Raw genomic sequence first — 25,429 nt, 5'->3', positions numbered from 1 at the left:
CAGACACTAGGCCTTCACAGTCACATGGTCATGCTGCAAAAGCCATACAGCTACATAATCTTCCCCAAGAATCAAGGTCACCGGAACACAGCTCAACAGTTCCAGGCATTTACCTCCAGCCACTCCAATGCTCCATAAACTGAAAAGGGATAGATATTAATACATAAGAAAAACCTCCAGCATAACCTGTTAACTCTGTTTGAAATCTCTCAGCCACTGAAACTTCATTTTTTCTCATTTCTCTCTTCCCCATTTTGGTCAAGAAGGCTTTCTCAGTCCTATGATGCCAGGTCCTGGTCCATCCCAGGAGTCTTGTCCCACATTGCCAGGGAGATTTATACTCCTGAGAGTCATGTCCCATGTACGGTGGGGGGAGGGCAGTGAACCCTCCTACCAAGGTGGCTTAGAGAGAGGCCACATCTGAGGAACAAAAGAGGTTCTCTGGCGGTGACTCCAAGGCACAATTACAAGTAGACTTAGCTCCTCCTCTGCAGAATTAAGTTTCATAGTGTCAAACCCCGAGATCGAGGGCTCAACATATTGAATTTGTGCCCCCACTGCCTGCAATAACACCAGGAATTCCCCAGATGGGGGAGTTCAACATTTCCTCCCTTCTCCCCAGCCCCACAAGGGAATCCTGCAAACACTCCCTATTCTCGGCCCAAACCACCCTGGGGTACACTGGGGCATCACGCCAACCTGCACAAACGTACAAGATCTTACAACCCATTCAAGATTCCATGTAACTATAGTGCTCAAGCAAGCCATCTTTTGCATTAAAAAAATTTTTTTTAGCTTGTGATTATGGAAAGAAAAGTAATGTAGGGATGTGAAGAGGATTGATTGATTGATTTGAAGTTTATATTAATCGGTACTTCTGAAGTAAAAGAGTAAAAAGAAAAAACTCACTGAATGGCAAGATTCAAAACCTTAGTTTTGTAATTACTGTAAATAAACCTGGGCATTAGAAAGAAACTGCCCCTGGAAAACTGAAAAGGGCTGCGTCTCGATAAAACAAAGACCTTTTCCAATGGTCCTGGTTACAGCTTTTAGTAAAATTAATCTAATAATTGGGAATAGTTATAGAAGACCATAAAAACTCTCAAAATTTCACAGCCCTCATCTAAAACTTTCAAAAAACCAGGCTTCATCTTGCCCCAAGGCCTAACCACCTAAAGGAGTTAAGGGGGGAGGGCTAGGCACAGAAAGATACGGCAAGGTATGATGAAGAATTATTTTACTGGCCCTGGAGATTAGTAATAGTAAGCAAAACAATGTTACAAAATAAGATGTGTTGATACTATTTTTTTCCTGTAATACCTTTGCAATAGTAACTATAGTAATCATATCATTGTTAAAATATAAATAATAAAATCTAATTACCAAATTCCAGTAAGTAAACTGAAAGATTTTTAAGAGATATGGAAAAGTTTTTCTGGGTTTAGGCTTGGGACAAATTAAACAATGGCAGTGTACTTTCCAAAACTTAATAGTCAATATACTTTTAAAATTGTAATTTTAAGATATTATAAAGAGAGATTTTTTTTCAACCTCTGATAAAAGGAATTTTATGATAAATTTGAGCTGAACAAATGCAATTTTATTTTGCTTGGGTATGTTCCCCCTAAATTTATACAAGCTTACTGATAAAATAAACCAATGTTATAAATACATTCTCAAAGTTCTTCTTAAAATATCCTAACTAGATAGGTTCAGTTACATAAACTGAGCAATGTATCTAGTAATAGTAACACATATAAAGTATTATAAAATTATAAATGGGCTAATGCTTCAAACATGTTCTATTTAAGACCTCAGTTAAGTTTAGTAAAAAATATAAATGTTTTTTATAAACTTAATTACCTGGATAGAAGAATTTGTAGTGGCTTTGTTAATGTCGATCAGTATATTGTTGTTAGTAAATGCTGTTATGAATAGAGAGGACATAATTCTTAGTTTCAAAGAATTTATATTCTAGTTAGATATATGTGTACTAGGACATAGTATAAGACAGTGGTAACAAACTATTAAAAATGCTGAAGAATTTAAGAAGCAGATAGATAAAGAATTACCTAAAAAGACCGCATAGAAGAGATGAAACTTGTAAGACCTTCAAACAAGAGAGTAGCACTTAAATAAATAGAGCTCTGAACTAGTTTTTTAAGAAGCCATAACTTAATTTTGTAAATTAACATGTTCCTGGTGTTATTTAGCACTTGGGAATAATGTTGTAAAAAAATTGAATTTTCTGGATATAAAGCCCTTAAATATTGAAAGGCTGATTATATTTCAAACCTGGGGTTTCTCTGACCTTTGAAATTACTGCTGAATTGAACTGAGACAGTTTAGCCATGCTATAAAGTAATCATTTGTGTGTTCTGAGTTTAAAGTATATAGATTCCTGGCTGTGTTCCAAACTTAAGCATAAATTCTTCCTTCTTCCATTATTTTGTAGTATCTCTGGGTCTTCTCCCCCAACCCTTCGTGAGTACTGTTATTGAAAGGAAGTATGCAGTTTCAAAAGCTTTGTGAATTTATTTTTGATTATGTGTAGACTGAATAAGGAGAAACTATAGGTGGAATGGATATGGAAGATGGGAAAGAGTTTAAGGAAATTAATTTTTTTGGTATAGTCATTGTTGACTACAAGGCCTGAATAGATACAGAAAGTAGTAAAGAATTGGAGGAGTTGAATTTTGTTATAATCATTATTTGTTATAAGCCCTCAAGGAATATAGAGAATTGTAAAAAGGAGTTTGTGAAAGTGAATTCTGTGATAGTACTGACCAAGATTTAATGTTTGTTTATCATATATTTCAAAAAGAAAAGCTTTTGTGTCAAGCTGGGTATTCGTACAAAACTAAAGCTTAGTTTTCTTCCTGTTAAAATAATATGGATTGTTAATCTCTTTTTTTTTTTCCCTGAAGCAGATTGGCCTCAGATTTTATTTCTCACTGCTTTCTCCAATATTGCCTCATTAAGATATGTAAAAGAAAATAAGGAAAGTACTGAAGGGTCTAAGTGCCCTTATGGAAGGAAGAGAGAATGACTAGACAGATGGAAATCATACAGTATTCTGTGGATGTGTGGCGAGTGCTTGGAAGATTTCTAGACAGTTGTTTCTAGATGAAGCAGGACTGGGCCTGTGCTAACAGACTCATTTTTCATCAAATACTCTTTATACACATAATATTTTCTTTTAATTTTTTATCTTTTATTGTTATATACATTCATATACCGTGTAATCATCCAAAGTGTACAGTCAGTGGTTCACAATATCATATATAGCTTTGCATTTATCATCACAATCAACTTTTTTTTTCTTTTTGTGAAAAATAACATATGCAAAAAAGCAATAAATTTCAAAGCACATCACAGCCATTAGTTGTAGAACAGATTTCAGAGTTCTACAACTCTGAGTATGAGTTACAATTCCACAATTTTATGTTTTTACTTCTAGTTGCTCTAAGATACTGGAGACTAAAAGAAATATCAATAGAAAGATTCAGTAATCATACTCATTTGTTAAAACCTACCTTCTCTGCATAACTGCATCATCACCTTTGATCTTTCACCCACTCTTTAGGTGTATTTGGCCTATGGCCATTCTAATTTTTTCATGTTAGAAAGGGGTATTGATAATATGGGATAGGGGGATGAACTAGTTGATATTCTGGAGAGGCTGGCTTCTCTGCACTTTAGGACTTACCTGGTCCAGGGACCCATCTGGAGGTTGTAGGTTTCTAGAAAGTTGCCCTAGTGCATGGAACCTTGGTAGAATCTTGTTTATGTGTTTCTAGGAATTTGTCCATTTCATCAAAATTGTCTAGTTTGTTGGCATATAGTTGTTATAGTTACCTCTTATGACTTCTTTTATTTCTTCAGGGTCTATAGTAATGCATCCCTTCTCATTTCTGATTTTGTTTATGTGCATCCTCTTTCTATTTTTCTCTGTTAGGTATGCTAGTGGCCCATCAATTTTATTGATTTTCTCAAACAATCAACTTTTGGTTTTATTGGTTCTTCCTAGTGTTCTTTTGTTCTCCCATTCATTTAACTCTGCTTTAATCTTTGTTACTTCTCTTCTTCTATTTGCTTTGGGGTTAGTTTGCTGTTTTTTCTCAAGTTCTTCCAGGTGAGCAGTTACTTGAATTTTGCTCTTTCTTGTTTTTTTAATATAGGCATTTAGGGCAAGAAATTTCCCTCTCAGCACAGCCTTTGCTGAATCCCATAATTTCTGATATGTTGTATTCTCATTTTCATTCGTCTTCAAATAGCTACTGATTTCTCTAGCAATTTCTTCTTTGACCCACTAGTTGTTTAAGAGCGTGTTATTTAATCTCCATGTATTTGTGAATGTTCTCATTCTTTGCTGGTTATTGATATCCAGGTTCATTCCATTGTGTTTAGAGAAAGTGTGTCAAATAATTTCAATGTTTTTAAATTTCTAAAGACCTGTCTTGTGTCCGAGCATATGATATTTCCTGGAGAATGTTCCATGGACACTAGAGAAAAATGTATATCCTGTTGTTTTGAGGTGTAATAATCTATATATGTCTGTTAGGTCTAATTTGTTTATCAGGTTGTTTAACTTTTCTGTTTCCTTGTTGATCTTCTGTCTGATTCTTCTGTCTATAGAAGAGAGTGGTGTATTGAAGTCTCCTACTTTTATTGTTGAAATGTCTATTGTTCCCTCCAGTTTTGCCAATGTCTGTCTCATGTACTTTGGAGCTCCTTGACTGGGAGCATAAATATTTATGATTGTTATTTCTTATTGGTGAATTGTCTCTTTAATTAATATATGGTGTCCTTCTTTGTCTCTTACAATATCTTTACATTTAAAGTCTATTTTGTCCAATATTAGTATAGCTACTCTTGCTTTCTTTTGGTTACAACTTGTTGGAACATCTTTTTCCATCCTTTCACTTTCAGTCTATTTGTATCCTTGTGTCTAATATGAGTCTCTTATGAGCAGCATATGGCTGGATTATATTTCTTAATCCATTCTGCCAATCTGTATCTTTTAATTGGTAAATTTAGTCTGTTAACATTCAAAGTTATTACTGAAAAGGCGTTTCTTGAATCCACCATCTTATCTTTTGGATTTTGTTTGTTAAATCTATATACTCTTCAATTCTGTGCCCTCCTCCAGACCTCCCTCTCCTGTCTTTTTTCAACTAGCAGAACTCTTTTTAGTATTTCTTGTAGGACTGGTCTCTTGTTGACAGATTCTTTTAGAATTTGTTTGTCTGTGAAAATTTCAGTCTCTTCCTCAGTTTGGAAGGACAGTTTGCCTGGGTACAGAATTCTTGGCTGCAAGTCTTTCTCTTTCAGGATCTTAAATATATCATACCACTGCCTTCTTGCCTCCATGGTACCAGTTGAGTAGTCTGAACTCAGTCTTACGTGGTTTCCCTTGTATGTAGTAGATTGTTTTTCTCTTGCCACTTTGAGGATTTTCTGCTTCTCTTCAACATTTGACAGACTGATTAGTATGTGTCTTGGGGAAGGCCTATTTGGATTTATTCTATTTGGAGTTTGTTGAGCTTCTTTGACTTGTTTATTTATGTCCTTATAAGGCTTGGGAAGTTTTCCCTCAGTATATCCTCAACTAATCTTCCTAGCCCTTTACTATTCTTTTCCTCCTTTTGGGACACCAGTGATTCTTGTATTTGTGCACTTTGTTTTGTCCATCATTTCCCTGGGATCCAATTCAAATTTTTCCATCTTTTTTCTTGTCATTTGCTTTTTTGAGCGTTTGAAATCAGTTGTCCTGTCCTCTAGTTCATTTATTCTTTCTTCTACTCTTCGAATCTGCTTTGTGTCTCTAGTATGTTTTTTATTTGGTCTATAGCATCTTTAATCTCTGTGATATCTTCTATTTTTCTATTTATTCTTTCAGATTCCTCTTTCTGCTCTTCCAGTGTCTTCTCGTTCTCCTTTATGTCATTAGTCATCTGTTCCAGTTTGAATCTGTGGTGGACCCCAGAAAAGCCATGTCCTTTAATCCTCATTCAATATTGCTGGGTGGGAGCATTTTGATGTTCCCATAGAGATGTGACCCACCCAGTTGTGGGAGGTAACTTTTGATTAGATGATTTCCATGGAGGCATGTCTCTACCCATTGAAGGTGGAATTGCTTACTGGAATCCTTTAAAAGAGAAAACATTTTGGAGAGAGACCCTTTTGTAGAGCCACAAGAAAGGCAGCAGACGCCGCCATGTTTGCCATGTGCCCTTCCAGCTGAGAGAGAAACATTGAACTTCATCAGCCTTCTTGAACCAAGGTATCTTTCCCTGGATGCCTTAAATTGGAACTTCTATAGACTTGTTTTAATTGGGACATTTTCTCAGCCTTAGAACTGTAAACTAACAACTTACTAAATTTCCCCTTTTAAAAGTCATTCTGTTTCTGGTATATTGCATTCAGGCAACTAGCAAATTAGAACACCATCCATTTATTTTATTTAGTAGAGTTGTATGAACATCTTTGACTAGTTGCTCCAAAATCTGTCTCCTCTGGTGTTTTAGTTTAGTCATTAGGCTGGGCTATATCTGCCTGCATCATATGCTTAGTGATCCTCTATTGTCTTCACAGAATGTAAATATCTTATTGGTTTACTTTAGAAGTTGATTTCCTTCAGTAGTCTAAAGCCTTGTATTTGTGGGATGGATGCAGAGCAGGATGCAGGGTGTCATTACTGGGGGCTGTGCACATGTGTAGATCTGGGAGGGCCATAAACTGATATACATGTGCCAAGCTTGGGGGTGGCAGGGTGGAACTGTATGACTGTATGGGTTGGGAGGGGGTATAGCCTAGGTATAGAAGTAAGCACCCGAGTTTTTATGCTCTGGAGACTGCCTTCAGGAGGCAGAGAGTCAAGGGTAGGGCTTGAGAGGGGCGGAACAAGACTGGCCTTGCAAAGCAGAGGTGGGTTGTGCTGAGGGTGTGGGGCAGGTAGGGGGTTGGCAGGGTGAGGGCACTGGAACGTGAGATGGGGGTGCAGGTGACGGCGTTGAGGTGTGTGGAGTGAGTTGCAAAGGACATGGCTTTTCTGGGGTCCACTGCAGATTCAAACTGGCACAGATGGCTAATGACAATAAAGGAGAATAAGAAGACACTAGAAGAGCAGAAACAGGAGTTGTGGGACTGTGTTGCTGAGGGGTAGCGCTTTTCAGGAACACGGCCTGGCTTACTTCCTAGTCCTCATCTCCCCATCCTTGCACTCTTGAGGGCTCCACATTAGGCTCTTTGCATTCATGAGGTGTCAATGCTAGACAGTCTCTGGTTCTCTGCTTCTCAGTTCCTCAGCTTTTGCAACCAGGGCCTCCCTGTGTGGTGCAGAAGACTCTCCCAGGTTACTTACACCCTAGAAATTGCTGTCTTGGTCACCCTCCCGTCCCTTGTCTAGCTGTTCCTTGGGGTAGGGGTGAGCTCAACTTATTCTATTCCGCCATCTTCCCAGAACTCTGGTTGTATTTTTTTTTAAGTTGATAAATTTTGATTTGATGTCCACATTAATGTGTAAATTTGATTGTTTTCACTCATTTCCCAACTTTGTCCTGAGTTTAGAGATATTAATATGTTTATTGTGAATTGACACCTCATGAATGCATATACTTTTATCACGTTGGGTTTATATTGCCTGTGTTCCTTTAAGACTCAATCCTGAAACAGTGATATTAATTAGGCTGATTAATTAATTAATTCTAGGCCAACCTAGAAGTAGTTTACATGTGGTACAGTAGAAAAAAGAGTATTGTGATATAGCAGTAGAAGCACTAGCCTGGAAGTCTAGTGCAAGATGCCATCTGACATTGACTAACTTTGTGACATTGTATGAATTAGTCTTTGTTCTTGGTTCCCATTTTCTTAGTCTGTGGGGTAAAGGGTTTAGATATCATGAGCTCAAGGACCACTTCAGCACTAACATTCTAAGATTCTGATTTAAAATTGTTTGTAATGGCTGCTATAAAACAGAAGTAATCAAATTACTGTTATTCCTTGTGTTCTTTATTTCACATAGATTTGTTAATATCTTTTAATATTACATACCCATTAAAGCTAAGTGGAAGTTTTTCTTTACTGGGATAATACCAATACAAAGATGCAGTATTTGCTTCCTTTAAAAAGAAATAAAAGTATTTTTTTGTGACTGGTGCTCATTGTCAAAGAATTGGGGGATGTGTAAAGTACAAAATAAAAATCATCCCTAGATTTTCTCTTTATAGTCTATAAATGTTTAATTTCTGTCCTTTTTTTCACTTAGGATTAAAAAATGACTATTTCTGGCTCCAGAAGTATGCTCTTAAGTTGTTTGAAGCCAGATAAGAGAGTTATAAAGTGATAGTGTAAATTTAGGAAAAAATGAATATCCAATTGCATGACAATGATTAAATTACAATATATCCCCACAACAAAATGATATATAATTATAAAAAATTGCATGATTGAGGAGTATTTAATTTACTATATGGAGGAAGTTTTTATGATATAATATGAATTACTAATGAGCAGTAAACATGATTCATATATATATATACACACACATGCACACACATACATACATATACACACACAGATATAGATTTTATAATCAGAAGAAAGATCATTTTTAAAATAAATGTTTAGGAACAACTAGCAAGAACTGGTAGAAACATCTATCTAAAGCTTTAGAAAACAGTGAAAGGACTGTAGTAATAGGATGAGCACCAAATCAAGAAAAAGGCAACTTGAAAGTGGATTTCCTGGCTGGGTGCTCCCATATCCTCACTCTCTCATTTTGGAGCTGGTTTGCACTCCCAGTGTGGATATCTGGTCCTGGTTGCAAAGGGAAAAGAGTAACTCTCATGTACATAGAGTATATATATGTCTGGCCCAATCTGTCTGGTGGTGGCCAGAGAGACTTGATGCCTCAGAACTTACCCTGCATGTAGAAAGCACCTCACAGAGCTCTCCTGCAGAAAACTGATGTAAGAGCAGTTAAGTCATGCTTCCTGGAGCAAGGGATTGCTGGCTGTAAGACATAAGTGCAATGTCCTGAGACTGTGAAAAAAAATGCTTCCAAGGTAAGTGGGGACTTTTCTGTCCACCTAAATAGAGAAATTCCTAGGGCCACACACACGTGCCAAAGACAAGATGTATATACAAAAAGGATCATGTATCACTCTGTGCTTTGGCCTTGAGCTATTCCCCAAATTCATATGGATAAGCTCTGAAGGAAAACACTAGCACAGGTCAATCTACAAAGATTGAGAATGGTTTTTCTTTTTTCCCTTATTCTTTGTTGATTAACTCCTGACCTTAAAGGATCTATTATAACACTTGCTTAAGGAACAGATGTCTTAGAGTCCATATTCCAATGATGACACAGCAAAATATCAAAAACATCCAGGTTTCAACAAAAGATTATAAAACATGCAAAGAGACAGGAAATGATAGCCCAGACAAAGAAGATTAAAGTTTTCAATGAGGAGGATCTGACCTAGGATATTTCTGACGAAGACTTGTTAAAAAAAAATGGCCCTAATTAAGCTCAGAGAGCTACAGGAAAACATGGACAAAGAACTAAAGGAAATCAAGAAAGGGAAATGTAAATACAAAGAGAATATCAGTAGAGAGATGGAAATTATGAGAAGGAACCAAGCATAGCTGAAGTAACAGATTTAAAATTCCTTAGAGGGATTCAACATAAGATTGGAGCTGGCAGAAAAATCAATGAGTTTAAAGAGAAGACAATTGATATCATTCAGTTTGAGTAGGAGAAAGGGAAGAATGAAGAATAGTGAACATCAACTAAGGAATCTGTGGAATACCATTGAGCATACCAATATATACATTGGTATATATAACAATATACATTGTTGAAGTCCTAGAAGGAGAAGAAAAGGGAAGAGAGTATTCAAAGAAACAATGGCTGAAAACTTCCTAAATGTAACAAAAGATGTGAATATACACATTCAAGATGCTCAACGACCTTCAAACAGGATAAACCCAAATAGACTTACACCATGCCGTGTTATAATTAAATATTGAATACCAAAGATAAAGCAATAATTCTGTAAACCATAAATGAGAAGCAATGTATCATATACAAGGGAGCCTCAATAAGATTAAATAACATTTTCTCATGGAAACCATGTAGGCAAAAAGGCAGTAGAAGGACTAAATTTAAAGTGCTGATAGCAGAAATTGCCAACTAAGAATTCTATATCTTGCAAAACTCTTTCAAAAATGAAGAAGAGCTCTCTGGGGAGCAGCAAACACAGAGGCAGTTGAGCCTGGGTGGGGGCGGGAGTGGGTGAAGCGGGGATGGCGTGAGGGCTCAGATGGGGCCAAACGTGTCCTCCATGGATCCTGGAGAAGAGCCGCTGCTGCTGACAGAACTCAAGCCCGGCACCCCACCAGTTCGATTGGAAGTCGAGTTGTGAAACCTGGAGTGTCGCCTTCTCCCCAGATGGCTCCTGGTTTGCTTGGTGTCAAGAACACTGTATTGTCAAACTGATCCCCTGGCTGCTGGAGGAGCAAGCAGCTCATCTCCAAAGACTTTGAAGTCAAAAACCAAGGCAGCAAAAATTATCTAAAAGGGTGAGGCAGCCCAAATGAGAAGACCTTGGACTGTGGTCAGATTGTCTGGGGGTTGACCTTCAGCCCATGGCCTTCTCCACCAAGCAGGAAACTATGGATATGCCACCATCCCCAAGGACCAGATGTCTCTTGCTTGATCCTTGCTATGGGACTCAACGATGGGCAGATCAAAATTTGGGCGGTGCAGACAGGGTTCCTGCTTTTGAATCTTTCTTGCTTTTAAAACATTGGAAGAGATCTGAGCATTACCCAGTGACAGTTTGATTTTGGTCTCTGCTTCATGGGACAAGACTCTTTGCATCTGGGACCCGAATAAACATGGTAAACATATTCAGGTGTTAATTGAGCCACCACCTCAAATCTTGCCACACCAACGTGATTATATGGGACTCTTATACTTGCAAAAGGCTGAGGTTACTTCACCACACCCAGCTCAGCACCACCCCCCCCCTCACCCCCCATGGACAACAGTGATGTCCACATTAGTTCATTGAGATCAGTGTGCTGCTTTCTTGAAAACTTGTACCTTGCCGTGGTGGCAGATGACAGACTCCTTAGGATCTGGGCTTTGGAACTGAAAACTCCAATTGCATTTGCTTCTATGACAAATAATCTTTACACATTTTTTCCACATTATGGGCTTATTTCCACAAGGATAAGAGATGGCCACATCCAGTTCTGGACTGCTGTTAGGGTCCTATTATCATTGAAGCACTTATGCCAGAAAGCCCTTTGAACTTTCTTAACAACTTACGAAGTCCTAGCACTGCTGATACCCAAGAAAATGAGGAGTTCCTCACATACAGGACTTTATAAGCAGTGCTACATGGAGTTTTGTTTTTTTGTAGCAGGGTAAATCCTCCTAACAAAAGAGTAGCTGGAATAATGGGTCAAACATCTGGTCTTCGATTGAAATATAATTCCAGAATGTAGCAAAACTGGATTCCAGTGGACTATAGTCCTGGATCTTTTTCTCTATAACATGTGAAAGTCCATCTTAGAGGTGGTTCCACTTCCACAGATCCCAAGCCTTACCGTAAATCTTAATTCTACTTATATTCAGCAATGTTGAATTCTTTCGAGTCATTTTAATTCAAAGTGCGGTCATTGATGTTTTCATAATAAAAGTGACCGGGCCTCAAGATCCTCTCTTTAGTGGCAATGAAGGTTAATCTCCTTCCACTGGGAAATGTGACTTCTGCTTAGTCCCTGCCATTGTGGTGGTTTCCAGATGCTGAGGTGGCATTGTTTTAAGTTCTCTCCTCTGTAGTCAGAGTTTCTCTGATGTTGGCAAGTACTGTCCTTCCTCTGGCTTCTCTGTGATCCAGGGGATAGTGTCTGTGGAGCCATTTGGAATGAGGGATTAATATCACTTAACTAAATTACGGGTGAATCAGAGGGTGTGTTCTTGACTAGTAGATACTATCATACATTAGGTTGTTTTCCTAAACTGCATGGCTGTTAAAATGGCTACTGAACTCTCTGTTTTTGCCATTGATTAGCATATTTAGTTGTATTTTCTCAACGTATGTTAAGGTACATCTGTGTTTTTCTCAATGGTATCTAAAAACCATAGTACTTCAGTGGAACAGTTGTGAGGATATCTCTTGTGTAAATTGATGTTATCACCACTTTTCCTCATGTTCTATGTACGAGATCTGTCTTTGTGCTTAATCTCATTGAGCTCATCAGCCAGTTTCAACTCTGTCCCCTTAACAAAAATAGGTCCTTGAAAGCAATATTCTCCTTCAGTGGTATATTAGTTATCCAATCAAGACATCTTATTCCAACAAAATCTGCCTTAGGAAAATTTAATATATTTTTTTAAAAATGAGGAATTAAGACATTCCCAGACAAACAAAAGCTGAGGGACTTCATCACTACTAAACCAGTCCTAAAAGAAATGCTAAGGGGAGTTCTTCAGGTTGAAAGAAAAGAACATTAGACAACTGACTGAAACCACATAAAGAAATAAAGATCTGTAAGACAATGATGTTAATAAATATAAATACCAGTACTTTTGTGTTTTTGGTTTGTAATGTCACTTTTTATTTCCTACATAATCTAAAAGGCAAATCCATAAAATATAGTGATAAACCAATGGTTTTGGACTCATAATGTATAAACAGATAGTTTATGATAATAACTACATAAAAGGAGGGGGTATTATAGGAACATGGTTTATGTATGCTACGGTAATTGTTAAGTCTGTATCAAAGCAAATGAGATTTGTTGTGGATTTAGAATTAAATTTAAGCCTCACAGTAATCACAAAAAAAATGTCAAAGAATATGAAAACTTATAGACACAGAAAATAGAATATAGGTTACCAGGGGTAGGGGGACAGAAGCAATGGGGAGTTAATGCAAAATAAGTGTTTGATTTCTGTTTGGGGTGAAGGAAAGTAATGGAAGGTGATGAGAGTACTACAATATTGTGAATATGATTAATCCCACCGAAGGGTATGCTTGAGAGCTACTGAGATTGGAAGATTTATGTTGTATATATGTGTCCACAATTCAAAAATAAGAGAAACTAAAGAGATAATGGCAGTTAAATACAATACATGATACTGGATGAGGTCTAAGAATGGAAGAGAAAAGGCTCAAAAGGACATTTTTGGAACATAAGAAAAAATTGGAATGTAAAATATAAACTTTATGATAATGTTAAATTTCTTAAACTTGATAACTGCACTTAAGCAGAAGTGAATATTGTTCATAGTAAATGCATATGGAAGTATTATGGTTCAAGCAGTATGCTATGTGCAGCGTTCTCAAATATTTGGTAGATACGTATAAAGAAAGGAGGAATGATACCACAAAGGTGGCAAATGTTAAAATTGATAGATCTAGTTATTTGCGGGGACGGTGGGGGTATTTTGGAGTTCTTCCTTATGGATTTAATTTTGCAACTATCCCTTATGTTTAAAATTAGTTCAAAATAAAAAAGTTTTGGTTTTTTTAAAGGCTAAATAAAAAGCTACCAAGCAGAACTTATTTAAAGTGTTAGAATAACTGAAGTGGAAAGTGTTGACTTTCCTTGCGTCTGAGGTAGAACTGGCCTAAGCATCCCAGACAGATTAATGGTTCCTATTTTACAACTTTCACACTAGGATAAGCAGCTTTCCCTCTGCCTTCCAGTCAGTCCTGTTGCTTAACAATTCTAAATGGAAATTTATTATTACATTATTTCATGAAAATATGTTCATGATAGTAACTTCTGTGTCTTGTGGAAATTTTCATTATAAAAAAAGCATTTGTTCTAAAGTAAGAAAAGACCTAAATTTAATGCTCCTGCCTGGAAGAAAGCCGGGTTGTAATGTTCTACCTCATAAAAACATTGAAGAAGGTTGATAAATGTAGATATTTAAGAGGAACCAGAAAGGGATAGAAAAACATTATTACATTTCTCTATTAGTTTTCTTTTAAAAGAAATATTCTGTGCATGCTCCATCTCTCTTTTTTCTCTGGGTGGCTTTTTTTCTAGCATGACATGCATGATTGAGTAGTCCAGACTTTTCTCAGTGGGATTTAGCACACTCTAGTGGACAGTAGCTTTTCAGTTTTCACAGTTTTGTTTTGTTTTTTTAATCATGCCAGATTACTTTAATGGACAATTCAATGATGTGCTTACTAGATACTCAAGTTTGTCCATTTTTATGTAAGTTAAGCAGTGACCCTAGTGAGCGGGAGTGATTTTATAGGCCCCTGGAGTATTGTGCATTTTTATATAGTGTCTTTAGTAGAAAGAACAGAGGTTTTTTTTTTTTTTTTAACAGTATATAGGAACTTTTTCCCTTTGTTTTTCATCTTCTCGTAAGTGAAATGGAATTGATGTGAGAGGTCAAAGCACAGAGGAACACTTGTAGCCTTCCTCTGCCTCTACTACTCCTTGGTTATTTTTTTTTTTAAAACATAACAACTTACAAAAACGAACATCCTCACCATATGATCATTCCATTCTTGGTATATAATCAATAACTCACAATATCATCACATAGTTGTATATTCATCACCATTATCATTTCTTAGAACATTTGCATCAATTTAGAGAAAGAAATAAAGAGAAAAAAGAAAGAAATTTCATACATACCATACCCCTTACCCCTCCCTCTCATTGATTACTAGTATTTCCATCTACCCAATGTATTTTAGCCTTTGTTTCCCCTGTTGATCACTAGTATTTCAATCTACTAAATTTATTTTAACATTTGTTCCCCCTATTATTTATTTATTTTTAATCCCTATATTTTACTCATCTGTCCATACTGTAGATAAAAGGAGCATCAGACATAAGATTTCACAATCACATAGTCACATGGTGAAAGCTTTATCATTATACAATCATCTTCAAGAAACATGGCTACTGGAACACAGTTTTGCATTTTCAGGCACTTCCCTCCAGCCTCTCCAACATACCTTAACTAAAAGGTTATATCTATATAATGTATAGAATACCCTCCAGGATAACCTCTCGACTCTTTGAAATCTTTTAGCCATTGACACTTTATTTTGTCTCATTTCACTCTTCCCCCTTTTGGTCTAGAAGATTTTCTCAATCCCTTGATGCTGAGTCCCAGCTCATTCCAAGATTTCTGTCCACGTTGCCAGGAAGGTTTATACCCCTAGGAGTCATGTCCCACGTAGAGGGGTGAGGGCAGTAAGTTTGCTTGTCGTGTTGGCTGAGAGAGAGAGGCCACATCTGAGCAACAAAAAAGGTTTTCTGGGGGTGACCCTTTGTACTAATTTTAAGTAGGGTTAGCCTATTCTTTGTGGGAATAAGTTTCATATGAATAAACCCCAAGATTGAGGGCTCAGCCTATTGCTTTGGTTGTCCCCACTGCTTGTGAGAATATCATTAAAAACTTCTGTTTACTTTTGCATGGACAGACACTGGGAATCAAACTCGGATTTCCGGCATGGCAGGCGAGGACTCTACCTGCTGAGCCACTAAGGCCCGCCCTACTCCTTGGTTCTTATGATATATTTTATGCTTCTTTTTCAGAACTCTTGAGAATTTTTACATATCACTGAAAATTTTGGCTCTGTGTATGAACATTGTCAGCATCCTGTCAATGGGTTATCTGTGGAAATAGGCTTCTACCAGAAAAAAAAAGTAATCTTTTATTTTGTTTTCACAGAGTGATGGTGAGGATTTTAATTACATCATTGCATTTTTCCTTGGAACAGCAGCCTGCCTTTACCAGGTAGGTTCTCTCCTATTTTTTTAGGAACACTTTCCTATTACTATGTTTCGGATATCAGTTCCAACAATTTCTTAAAATCTTGTGCATTTTAAATAAGTAAAAATAATGTCTGAGTTGTTTGCCTCTTATAATTTGAGCCTGTCTTAACTTTATGGCCAATATATCCATTTTAAGTATATATAGACCCCAGTGAACTTCTTTTTGCACTGGGGTTTCAGCATTAGCACATTACCTGTCTAGGACAGCAGAGGCTTCTTCTAGATTTTCTGGTGCTTAATTATTCAGCTTTCAAGCTCTGCTTGTATTTCAGGCTGAGGATTTTGTACTTTGGAAAATATCTTTGAATACGGTATGACACCGAAAAAAGCAGGATTTTAATAAATTTTATTTATCAGTAATAAATAGGATGGATTATGAGTGGAGAGACTGAGGCAAGGATATTAGTTGGGATTTCATTACTTAAGGCAGAAGGTAATGAGAGCTTAAACTATGGTAATGGCAAGAGGAACAGAAAAAAATGGACATTGAGAAGGAAGACTCACTAGGATTTGAAAACAGTGTAGACATGAGACTGAAGAGAAGAGGTCTTGTGTCTGGGTTGTGTGGACACTACTACTTACATTTCCAAGGCTGGAGGTGATACACATTTGTAGGGAAACGTGGGTACCTATACCAAACACAAGAATTTCTTTATTTAAACATGTTAGTGAAAGGCCCTTTGACCTAACTTTCATAAGTGACACATTCCTCTAACTTGCATAGAAAAAATATTGAAAAATTCAGAACTGCATATATAAGGCCATCTATAGCAGTCACATATATTCAGGAGTTGGAAATGTTATTTCTAAATTCTGAGATACTGAGCTATTTGTGTATAACCTGGTTATTCCCAGAAACTTCGGGTATTTATGTGATACCTGAGACTCAGAATTAAAGCTCTGAAGCTGTGAAAGTCAGCATCATACCATAAAGCAACTATTTACAAAGTTGAAAAAGTGATCAGACTTTGAGTAGAGATATGAATGAAGCTGATCTGGATAGGACTAAGGTAAATTGAAATACAGGGTAAAGGATGATATTGTCCATATTTTAAAACTTCAACTTCTGTGTGAGACCAAATGGAGAGTCATTTATTTGTTCGAAATTTATATTTTGGGTAGTGCATTTCCTATTTTAACTTATATGGTCAGTTTTGTTGAATATCATGAATACATGGAATCTTGAATAGGGTGTGGAATTTTATTAGTTTGTCCAGGTTAGTGTGATGCCCTAATATATACCAGAGCAATTTGGGTAGTGAATAAAGAAGTATTTGCAAAATCCCCTTGGGGGACTGGGGAGAAAGGAGGAAATATTTATCTTTCCCATTTGGAGAATTTCTGATATTCTCTCAAGCAGTGGGGATAACCAAATCAATAGGCTGAGCCCTTGATCTTGGGGTTTGCCTCTCTGAAACTTATTCTTGCAAAGGATAGGCTAAACCTACTTAAAATGAGGCCTTAGAGTCACCCCCAGAGAACCTCTTTTGTTGTTTAAATATGGCCTGTCTCTCTAAGCCAGTTCAGCAAGTGAACTCACTGCTGTCTGCCCTATCTGGAATATAACTCCTACGGGTGTGAGTCTTCCTGGCAACGTGGGACTGAAACCCCAGGATGAGCCGGGATCCAGCATCAAGGGATTAGAGAAAGCCTTTTTCATCAAAAGGGGGAGGAGCAAAATGAGACAACATAAGGTTTCAGTGGCTGAGAGATTTCAAACAGAGTCAAGAGGTTATCCTGGAGGTTATTCTTATGCATTATATAGATATCCCTTTTTAGTTAATGGTATATTGGAGTGGCTGGAGGGAAGCACCTGAAACTGTTGAGTTGTGTTCCAGTAGCGTTGATTCTTGAAGACAATCGTATAAAGATAGAACTTTTACAGTGTGACTGTGTGGTTGTGACAACCTTGTGTCTGATGCTTCTTTTGTCCAGAGTATGGGCGCATGAGTAAAAAAAAATATGGATAAAAATAAATAAATAAATAATAGGGAGAATGAGGGGTAAAATAAATTGGGTAAATGGAAATACTAGTGATCAGTGAGAAGAAGGGGTAAGGGGTATGGTATGTATGAATTTTTTCTTTTTATTTCTTTTTCTGGAGTGATGCAAATTTTCTAAAAAATGATCATGGTGATGAATACACAACTGTGTGATGGTATTGTGAACCATTGATTTTACACCATGTATGGAATGTATGTGTGTGAATATGTGTTAATAAAAATATTGAAATATATATAAGGCAATTTAAAATTCAGTAAAAGCCTTTGGGGAAATATTCTGAATATACTCATCCAACTTTTATGTACAGGCATACTGGAAATTTTCGTTTCAGTGGCCTCATTTTTATAGAAAGTCCCTTTGTTTTTCTTAATCATTTATATTATCTTTGGAAATTGTTTTTCTGTCATATTTGACAGATTTTTAATTACATTTCATGCAGGAAATGTGAGAACTTGTATTTGTTAATGTCACATGGTGTTTTTCTTTTATAGTGTGTTCTTGTATAAATTTTCTATTTTAATCCCTGTATTCCCTTTGCACAGGGCATATTATTCCATTTTTTAAAAATAAGAAAGCTGAAACAGTTTGAGTACTATCCTGAGATAAGTGGTGAAGTCAGGACTTAAATGAATTTTCTGATGTTAAATATAGTGTGCTCTTTCCACTATATCATGCTACCTCTAAACAAAATGCCCATATTTGTATAATTTTATAATGTTAATAAGGCTATACTTTTGTAACATTCAGGCATAATCTCATCTATAAAACAATGTGAGGTAAATATTAACTTTAAAGTAATTTCTTCAGTTATTCTTGTAAAAATGTAACTTCTGCTGCTTGACCTTAATGAAGTCATTTTAAATGCTTAATCATAAAATATATTGAGCTCTTTGTGCTAAGCCTGTTATACTCATTGTACCCATTAAATCCTTACAGAAAGCCCCACACTAATCCCATTATCATCAGCATTTTTCACTAAGGCCTAGACAGTTCTTACAGCTAGCCAGTGATTTGAACCCAAGTTTGCCACTCCAAAGCTCGTGCTCTTGACCACTGAGCTATACATAAGCATGCCTGGTACCTTTTACAGAATACTGTGAAATAGTTCTAAGAGTTGCTTAATGGTGAAAAAGTGTTGCTCTGGTGTTCTTTCATTTGAAGAAAGTAAACAAATTCTTTTTTTTTTTAAAGAAAACCAAAAGAAATTTCCTTCATCTTGACAAACATGAAACCATATGCATTCCGAGTATGCTGAGCCGAGTGATAATCATACTGTTTTATTCCAGAGTAAAACTTAAGTGATAACATTTTTTCATATAATATGATCTACCTCCAGCTGTCAGTATTTTTTTAATATATCAATGTTTTTCTTTTTCTTTTTTTAACTTTTTAAAAAAATTCTGAAATATAACATATATACAAAAAAGCAATAAATTTCCAAATACAATTTAACAAGTACTTATAGAACAAGTATGGGTTGCAATTCCATGATTTTTCATTTCTTGAGACAAACAGAAATATCAGTGTAATAATTCAGCAGTCATACTTCTTCTCTGTTATACTCCTCCTCTTTAAACATCATATATAATAAAAGCAATAAATTTAAAAGTACATCAAAACGCTTAGTTGTAGAACAGATTTCAAAATTTGGTATGGGTTACAATTCCACAGTTTTAGGTTTTTATTTCTAGCTGCTCTAAGATACTGGAGGCTAAAAGAAATATCAGTATTATGATTTAGCACTCCTACTCATTTGTTAAATCTGACTTTCTTAAACTATCACCTTTGATCTTTCTCCCACTCTTTAGGGTAGTTTCTAACTTTTCCATGTTGGAAAAGGTTGTTGATAATATGGGATAAGGAGATGGAAATAGTTGATGCTCTGGAAAGGCTGGCCCCTCTGCATTTTAGGAGTTATCTGGTCCAGGACCCATCTGGCAGTTGTAGGTTTTGGAGAGTTACCCTAGTGCATGGAAACTTTGTAGAATCTTACATAATGCCCTAGGTATTCTTTAGGATTGGTAAGAATGGTTTTGGTTGGGGTTTGGCAAGTTATGGTAGGTAGCAATGTCTAACGAAGCATGCGTAAGAGTGACCTCCAGTGTAGCCTCTCGACTCTATTTGAACTCTCTCAGCCACTGATACTTTATTTGTTATGCTTCTTTTCCACCTTTTGGTCAGGATGGAATTGTCAATCCCACAGTGCCAGGGCCAGGCTCTTCCCTGAATGTTATGTCCCACATAGTGGGGAGGGCAATGGTTTCACATGCAGAGTTTGGCTTACCGAGAGAAAGGCCACATCTGACCAACAAAAGAGGTCCTCTGGAGGTGACTCTTAGGCTTACCTATAGGTAGGCCAAGGTTCACAAGAGTAAGCCTTAAGATTAAGGGCTTGGCCTATTGATTTGGGTGTCCCTAATGTTTGGCACAGTATCCAGGGTTTTCCCAGTGGTAAAGTTAAATAGTTCTATAATTTTTCTCCCATCCCTCAAGGGACTTTGCCAATACTTTTTGGTTATCTGCTTAATATACTCTGATATATCCAGGTATTACATTGAACTATACAGGATTAAAGGCCCTCATTCTTATCCTGGGCTCCCTATGTTTGAGTTGTTTTAAATTATCTGTCCAGACAAGTTGAGTTAGATTATGTGCTACAGAAAACCTAGGTTCTAGACATAATAAAACTTTTCTTCCTTTGGTCTCAAAGAGTAGGTGAAGTTCTAAAATACAGGCAATGTCTTCCTTATCCCTGCATTCTGGATTACCTTAATCCCAACCTGATCAGCTTTACTCTTATCTTGAAATACAAGGTCATACATATATAAAACAACTCCTCAAAATCCAAAAATAACATTTACCACTCTGGACTAAATGTGACTGCTCTAAAAGCTTATAATCTAGGCCCTAGTTTTCTTATAAGTATTTTCTAAATGAGATCATACAATATTTTTGCTCTTTTGTTTCTGACTTATTTTGGCTCACCAAATATCCCACTAGGGTTCATTCATGTTAGGATATTGTTTATAAGATCTCAAAAGCCGCTACTATATAAACCATATTGCTTTTTCTTCAGGCTTTGGGTACTTACGAAGCATAGAAGTTATCCAGATAGGAGTAATCTCTTATGGAACATTTCAAATAGGAAGGCAAAAGATCAGTGAAGAAAATATATTATTATTTTTCCCTCAATTATTCATTTTGAAATTTTCAAACCTGCAGAAAAGTTGAAAGACCAGTATACTTAAAGTCATCAATTAACATTTTGCCTTGCTTGTTTTATCTCTCTCATATGTGTACTATGCATGTAAATAGTTATTTATAAAGTTGCAGACAAATGCATTTTTATCGTCTATCTTTTCTTCTGATTTCATTTGTGCCCCCAGCTCTCCTCCCTTTATCATTCTCACATTCAGCCTCATTCAGTGTACTAAAATTACTGTATTACACTTAGGTAGTATTGTGCAATCCATTTCTGAATTTTTACAATAGATCCTGTTGGACAATCTGCATCCCTTCATCTCTAATTACCCAATATCTACCCTATTTCTATCTCCTGAAGATCTCTGTTCTTAACTGAAATTCTCCAAGTTCATTCACTGATGTTAGTTCATATCAGTGAGACCATACAGTATTTGTCCTTTTGTTTTTGGCTAATCTCACTCAGCATAATGTCCTCAAGGTTCATCTATGTTGTTACATACTTCATAACTTTATTCTGTTTTACAGCTGCATAATATTCCATTGTATATATATATCACAGCTTGTTTATCCACTCATCTTTTGATGGACATTTGAGCTGTTTCCATCTCTTGGCAATTATAAATAATGCTGCTATAAACATTGGTTTGCAAATGTCCATTTGTCTCTTTGCTCTCATGTCCTCTGAGTAGATACATAGCAATGGTATTGCTGGGTCATATGGCAAGTCTATGCTTAGCTTCCTGAGGAACCGCCAAACTGCCTTCCACAGGAATGTCCATTTGACATTCCTACCAACAGTGGATAAGTATGCCTCTTTCTTCACATCCTCTCCAGCACTTGTTGCTTTCTGTTTTATTGATAATGGCCATTCTGGTGGGTGTGAGATGATATCTCACTGTGGTTTTGACTTGCATTTCCCTAATAGCCACGAAAGTTGAGCATTTTTTCATGTGCCTTTTGTCCATTTGTATTTCCTCTTCTGAGAAGTGTCTGTTCATGTCTTTTGCCCATTTTGTAATTGGGTTGTCTGTCTTTTTGTTGTTTAGTTGACAATCTCTTCATATATTCTGGATACTAGACCTTCATCTGACATATCATTTCCAAATATTGTCTCCTATTGTGTAGGCTGTCTTTTTACTTTCTTGATGAAATTCTTTGATATGCGAAAGTGTTTAATTTAGAGGACTTCCTATTTATTTATTTCTTCAATGCTTGTGCTTTGGGTGTAAGGTCTAGGAAACCACCTCCTATTATAAGATTTATAAGCTGTTTCTCTACATTTTCTTCTAAAAGTTTTATGGTCTTAGATCTATTGTTTAGGTTTTTTATCTATTTTGAGTTAATTTTTGTAGAGGATGTGAGATATGGATCCTCTTTCATTCTTTTGCATGTGGATATCCAGTTTTCTAGGCACCATTTATTGAAGAGACTGTTCTGTCCCAGGTGAGTTGGCTTGACTGCCTTATCAAAGATCAGTTGTCCATAGATGAGAGGGTCTATATCTGAACATTCTATTCTATTCCATTGGTCGGTGTATCTACCTTTAAGCCAGTACCATGCTATTTTGACTGCTGTTGCTTCGTAATACACCTCAGAGTCAGGTAGTGAGAGACCTCTGACTTCATTTTTCTTTCTCAGGATATTTTTAGCTATTCAGGGCACCCTGCCCTTACAGATAAATTTGCTTATTGGCTTTTCTGTTTCTGAAAAGTAAGTTTTTGGGATTTTAATTGGTATTGCATTGAATCTGCTAATCAATTTAGGTAGAACTGACATCTTAACTATATTTAGTCTTCCAGTCCATGAACATGGTTTGCCCTTTTATTTATTTAGGTCTTCTGTGATTTCTTTTAGCAATTTCTTATAGTTTTCTTTGTATAGGTCGTTTGTATCCTTAGTTAAATTTATTCCTAAATATTTTATTCTTTTGGTTGCAATTGTAAATGAAATTTTTTTCATGATTTCCCCCTCAGATTGTTCATTACTAGTGTATAGAAACACTGCAGATTTTTGAGTGTTGATCCTGTAACCTGCCACTTTGCTATACTCATTTATTAGCTCTAGTAGTTTTGCTGTGGATTTTTTGGGATTTTTGACATATAGTATCATATCATCTACAAATAGTCAGAGTTTTAGTTCTTCCTTTCTAATCTTGATGCCTTGTATTTCTTTTTCTTGTCTAATTGCTCCAGCTAGAACTTCCAACACAATGTTGAATAACAGTTGTGATAGTGGACATCCTTGTCATATTCCTGATCTTAGGGCAGAAGTTTTCAGTTTTTCCCTATCGAGGATAATGTTAGCTGTGGGTTTTTCATATATTCCCTTTATCATGTTAAGGAAGTTCCCTTCTACTCCTGTCCTTTGAAGGGTTTTCAGCAAGAAGATGTTGAATTTTGTCAGATGCCTTTTCTGCATCAATCAAGATGATCATGTGGTTTTTCTGCTTTGATTTGTTGATATGGTGTATTACATTAATTGATCTTCTTATGTTGAACCATCCTTGCATACTTTGGATGAGTCCAACTTGATCCTGGTGTATAATTCTTTTAATGTACTGCTGGATTTGATTTGCAAGAGTTTTGTTGAGGATTTTTGCATCTATATTCATTAGAGAGATTGATCTGTAATTTTTTTTGTTGTAATATCTTTGTCTGGCTTTGGTATGAAGGTGATGTTGGCTTCATAAAATGAGTTAGGTAGCCTTCCCTCCTCTTCAGTTTTTTTTGATGAATTTGAGCCAGATTGTTACTAATTCTTTCTTGAATGTTTGGTAGAATTCACATGTGAAACCATCTAGTCCTGCACTTTTCTTTTTTGTGAGCTTCTTAATGACTTATTCAGTTTCTTTACTTGTGATTGGTTTGTTGAGGTCATCCATTTCTTCACGAGTTAGTGTTGGTTGTTCATGCTTTTCTAGGAAATTGTCCATTTCATCTACATTGTCTAGTTTATTAGCATAAAGTTGTTCATAGTATCCTCTCAGTACCTCCTTTATTTCTGCGGGGTCGGTGATTATGTCTCCTCCTCCATTTCTGATTTTGTTTGTTTACATCCTCTCTCTTCTTCTTTTTGTAAACCTCACTAAGGGTCCATCAGTCTTATTGATATTCTCATAGAACCAACTTCTGGTTTTGTTGATTTTCTCGATTGTTTTCATGTTCTCAGTTGCATTTATTTCTGCTCTAATCTTCATTATTTCTTTCCTTTTGCTTGCTTTGGGGTTAGTTTGCTATTCTTTCTCTAGTTCTTCCAAGTGGACAATTAATTCCTCGATTTTAGCTCTTTCTTCTTTTTTTGCTATAGGCATTTAGGGCAACAAATTGCCCTCTTAGTACTGCTTTTGCTGCATCCCATAAATTTTGATATGTTGTGTTTTCATTTTAATTTGCCTCAAATATTTACTGATTTCTTTTGTAATTTCTTCCTTGACCCACTGGTTGTTTAAGAGTGTGTTTCTTCTTGAGCCTCCATTTATTTGTGAATTTTCTGGCACTCTGCCTATTATTGTTTTCCAACTTCATTCCTTTATGATATGAGAAAGTGTTTTGTATGATTGCAATCTTTTTAACTTTATTGAGACTTGCTTTGTGACCCAGCATATCTTGTAACCTGTATCCTTGAGAATGATCCATGAGCACTTGAGAAAAAGGTGTATTCTGCTGTTGTGGGGTATAATGTTCTATAAATGTCCGTTAAGTCTAGCTCATTTATTGTATTATTCAAATTCTCTGTTTCTTTATTGATCCTCTGTCTAGACGTCTGTCCATTGATGAGAGTGGGGAATTGAAGTCTCCAGCTATTATGGTAGATGTGTCTATTTCTCTTTTCTGTGTTTGCCTCATGTATTTTGGAGCATTCTGGCTTGGCACATAAATATTTATGGTTGTTATGTCTTCTTGTTGAATTGTTCCTTTTATTAATACATAGTGTCCTTCTTTGTTTCTTTTAATTGTTTTACATTTGAAGTCTAATTTGTTGGATATTAGTATAGCTACTCCTGCTCTTTTCTGATTGTTGTTTGCATGAAATATCTTTTCCCAACCTTCCACTTTCAACCTGTGTTTATCCTTGGGTCTAAGATGCGTTTCCTAGTAGAAAGCATATAGATAGATAGGTCCTGTTTTTTAAGCCATTCTGCCAGTCTGTGTCTTTTGATTGGGGAGTTTAGTCCATTGACATTTAGTGTTATTACTGTAAGAGCAGTGCTTTGTTCTCCTATTTTGCCTTTTGGATTTTATATGTCATATCTAATTTTTCTTCTTTTCACCTTTACTGATAGTCTTCATTTCTGCACTCTTCTCCACATCTCTCTCTCCTGTCTTTTCTTATCTGTCTCTAGTGCTCCCTTTGGTATTTCTTGCAGAGCCAGTCTCTTGGATCACAA

At 36.3% G+C, this 25,429-nt stretch overlaps 1 protein-coding gene and 1 pseudogene across 3 annotated transcripts in view; both read left to right on the top strand.

Annotated features, from left to right (window-relative positions):
* SEC22A (SEC22 homolog A, vesicle trafficking protein) overlaps positions 1-25,429 on the top strand; it is a 130,564-nt gene that overhangs the window by 69,308 nt on the left and 35,827 nt on the right. For all 3 annotated transcript variants that reach the window (XM_077118135.1, XM_077118137.1, XM_077118136.1), the window contains exon 6: positions 15,731-15,796. In XM_077118135.1, coding sequence (XP_076974250.1) covers positions 15,731-15,796 — 66 coding nt within the window. The remainder of the gene's footprint in view (positions 1-15,730; positions 15,797-25,429) is intronic.
* On the top strand, positions 9,662-11,403 carry LOC143648310 (WD repeat and SOCS box-containing protein 2 pseudogene; annotated as a pseudogene).

This window comes from Tamandua tetradactyla, chromosome 10, assembly GCF_023851605.1.
Source record: "Tamandua tetradactyla isolate mTamTet1 chromosome 10, mTamTet1.pri, whole genome shotgun sequence".
NCBI classification, from domain to species: Eukaryota; Metazoa; Chordata; class Mammalia; order Pilosa; family Myrmecophagidae; genus Tamandua; species Tamandua tetradactyla.
Note: the sequence above shows the minus strand (reverse complement) of the source record. Positions and strands in the feature narration are given on the sequence as shown.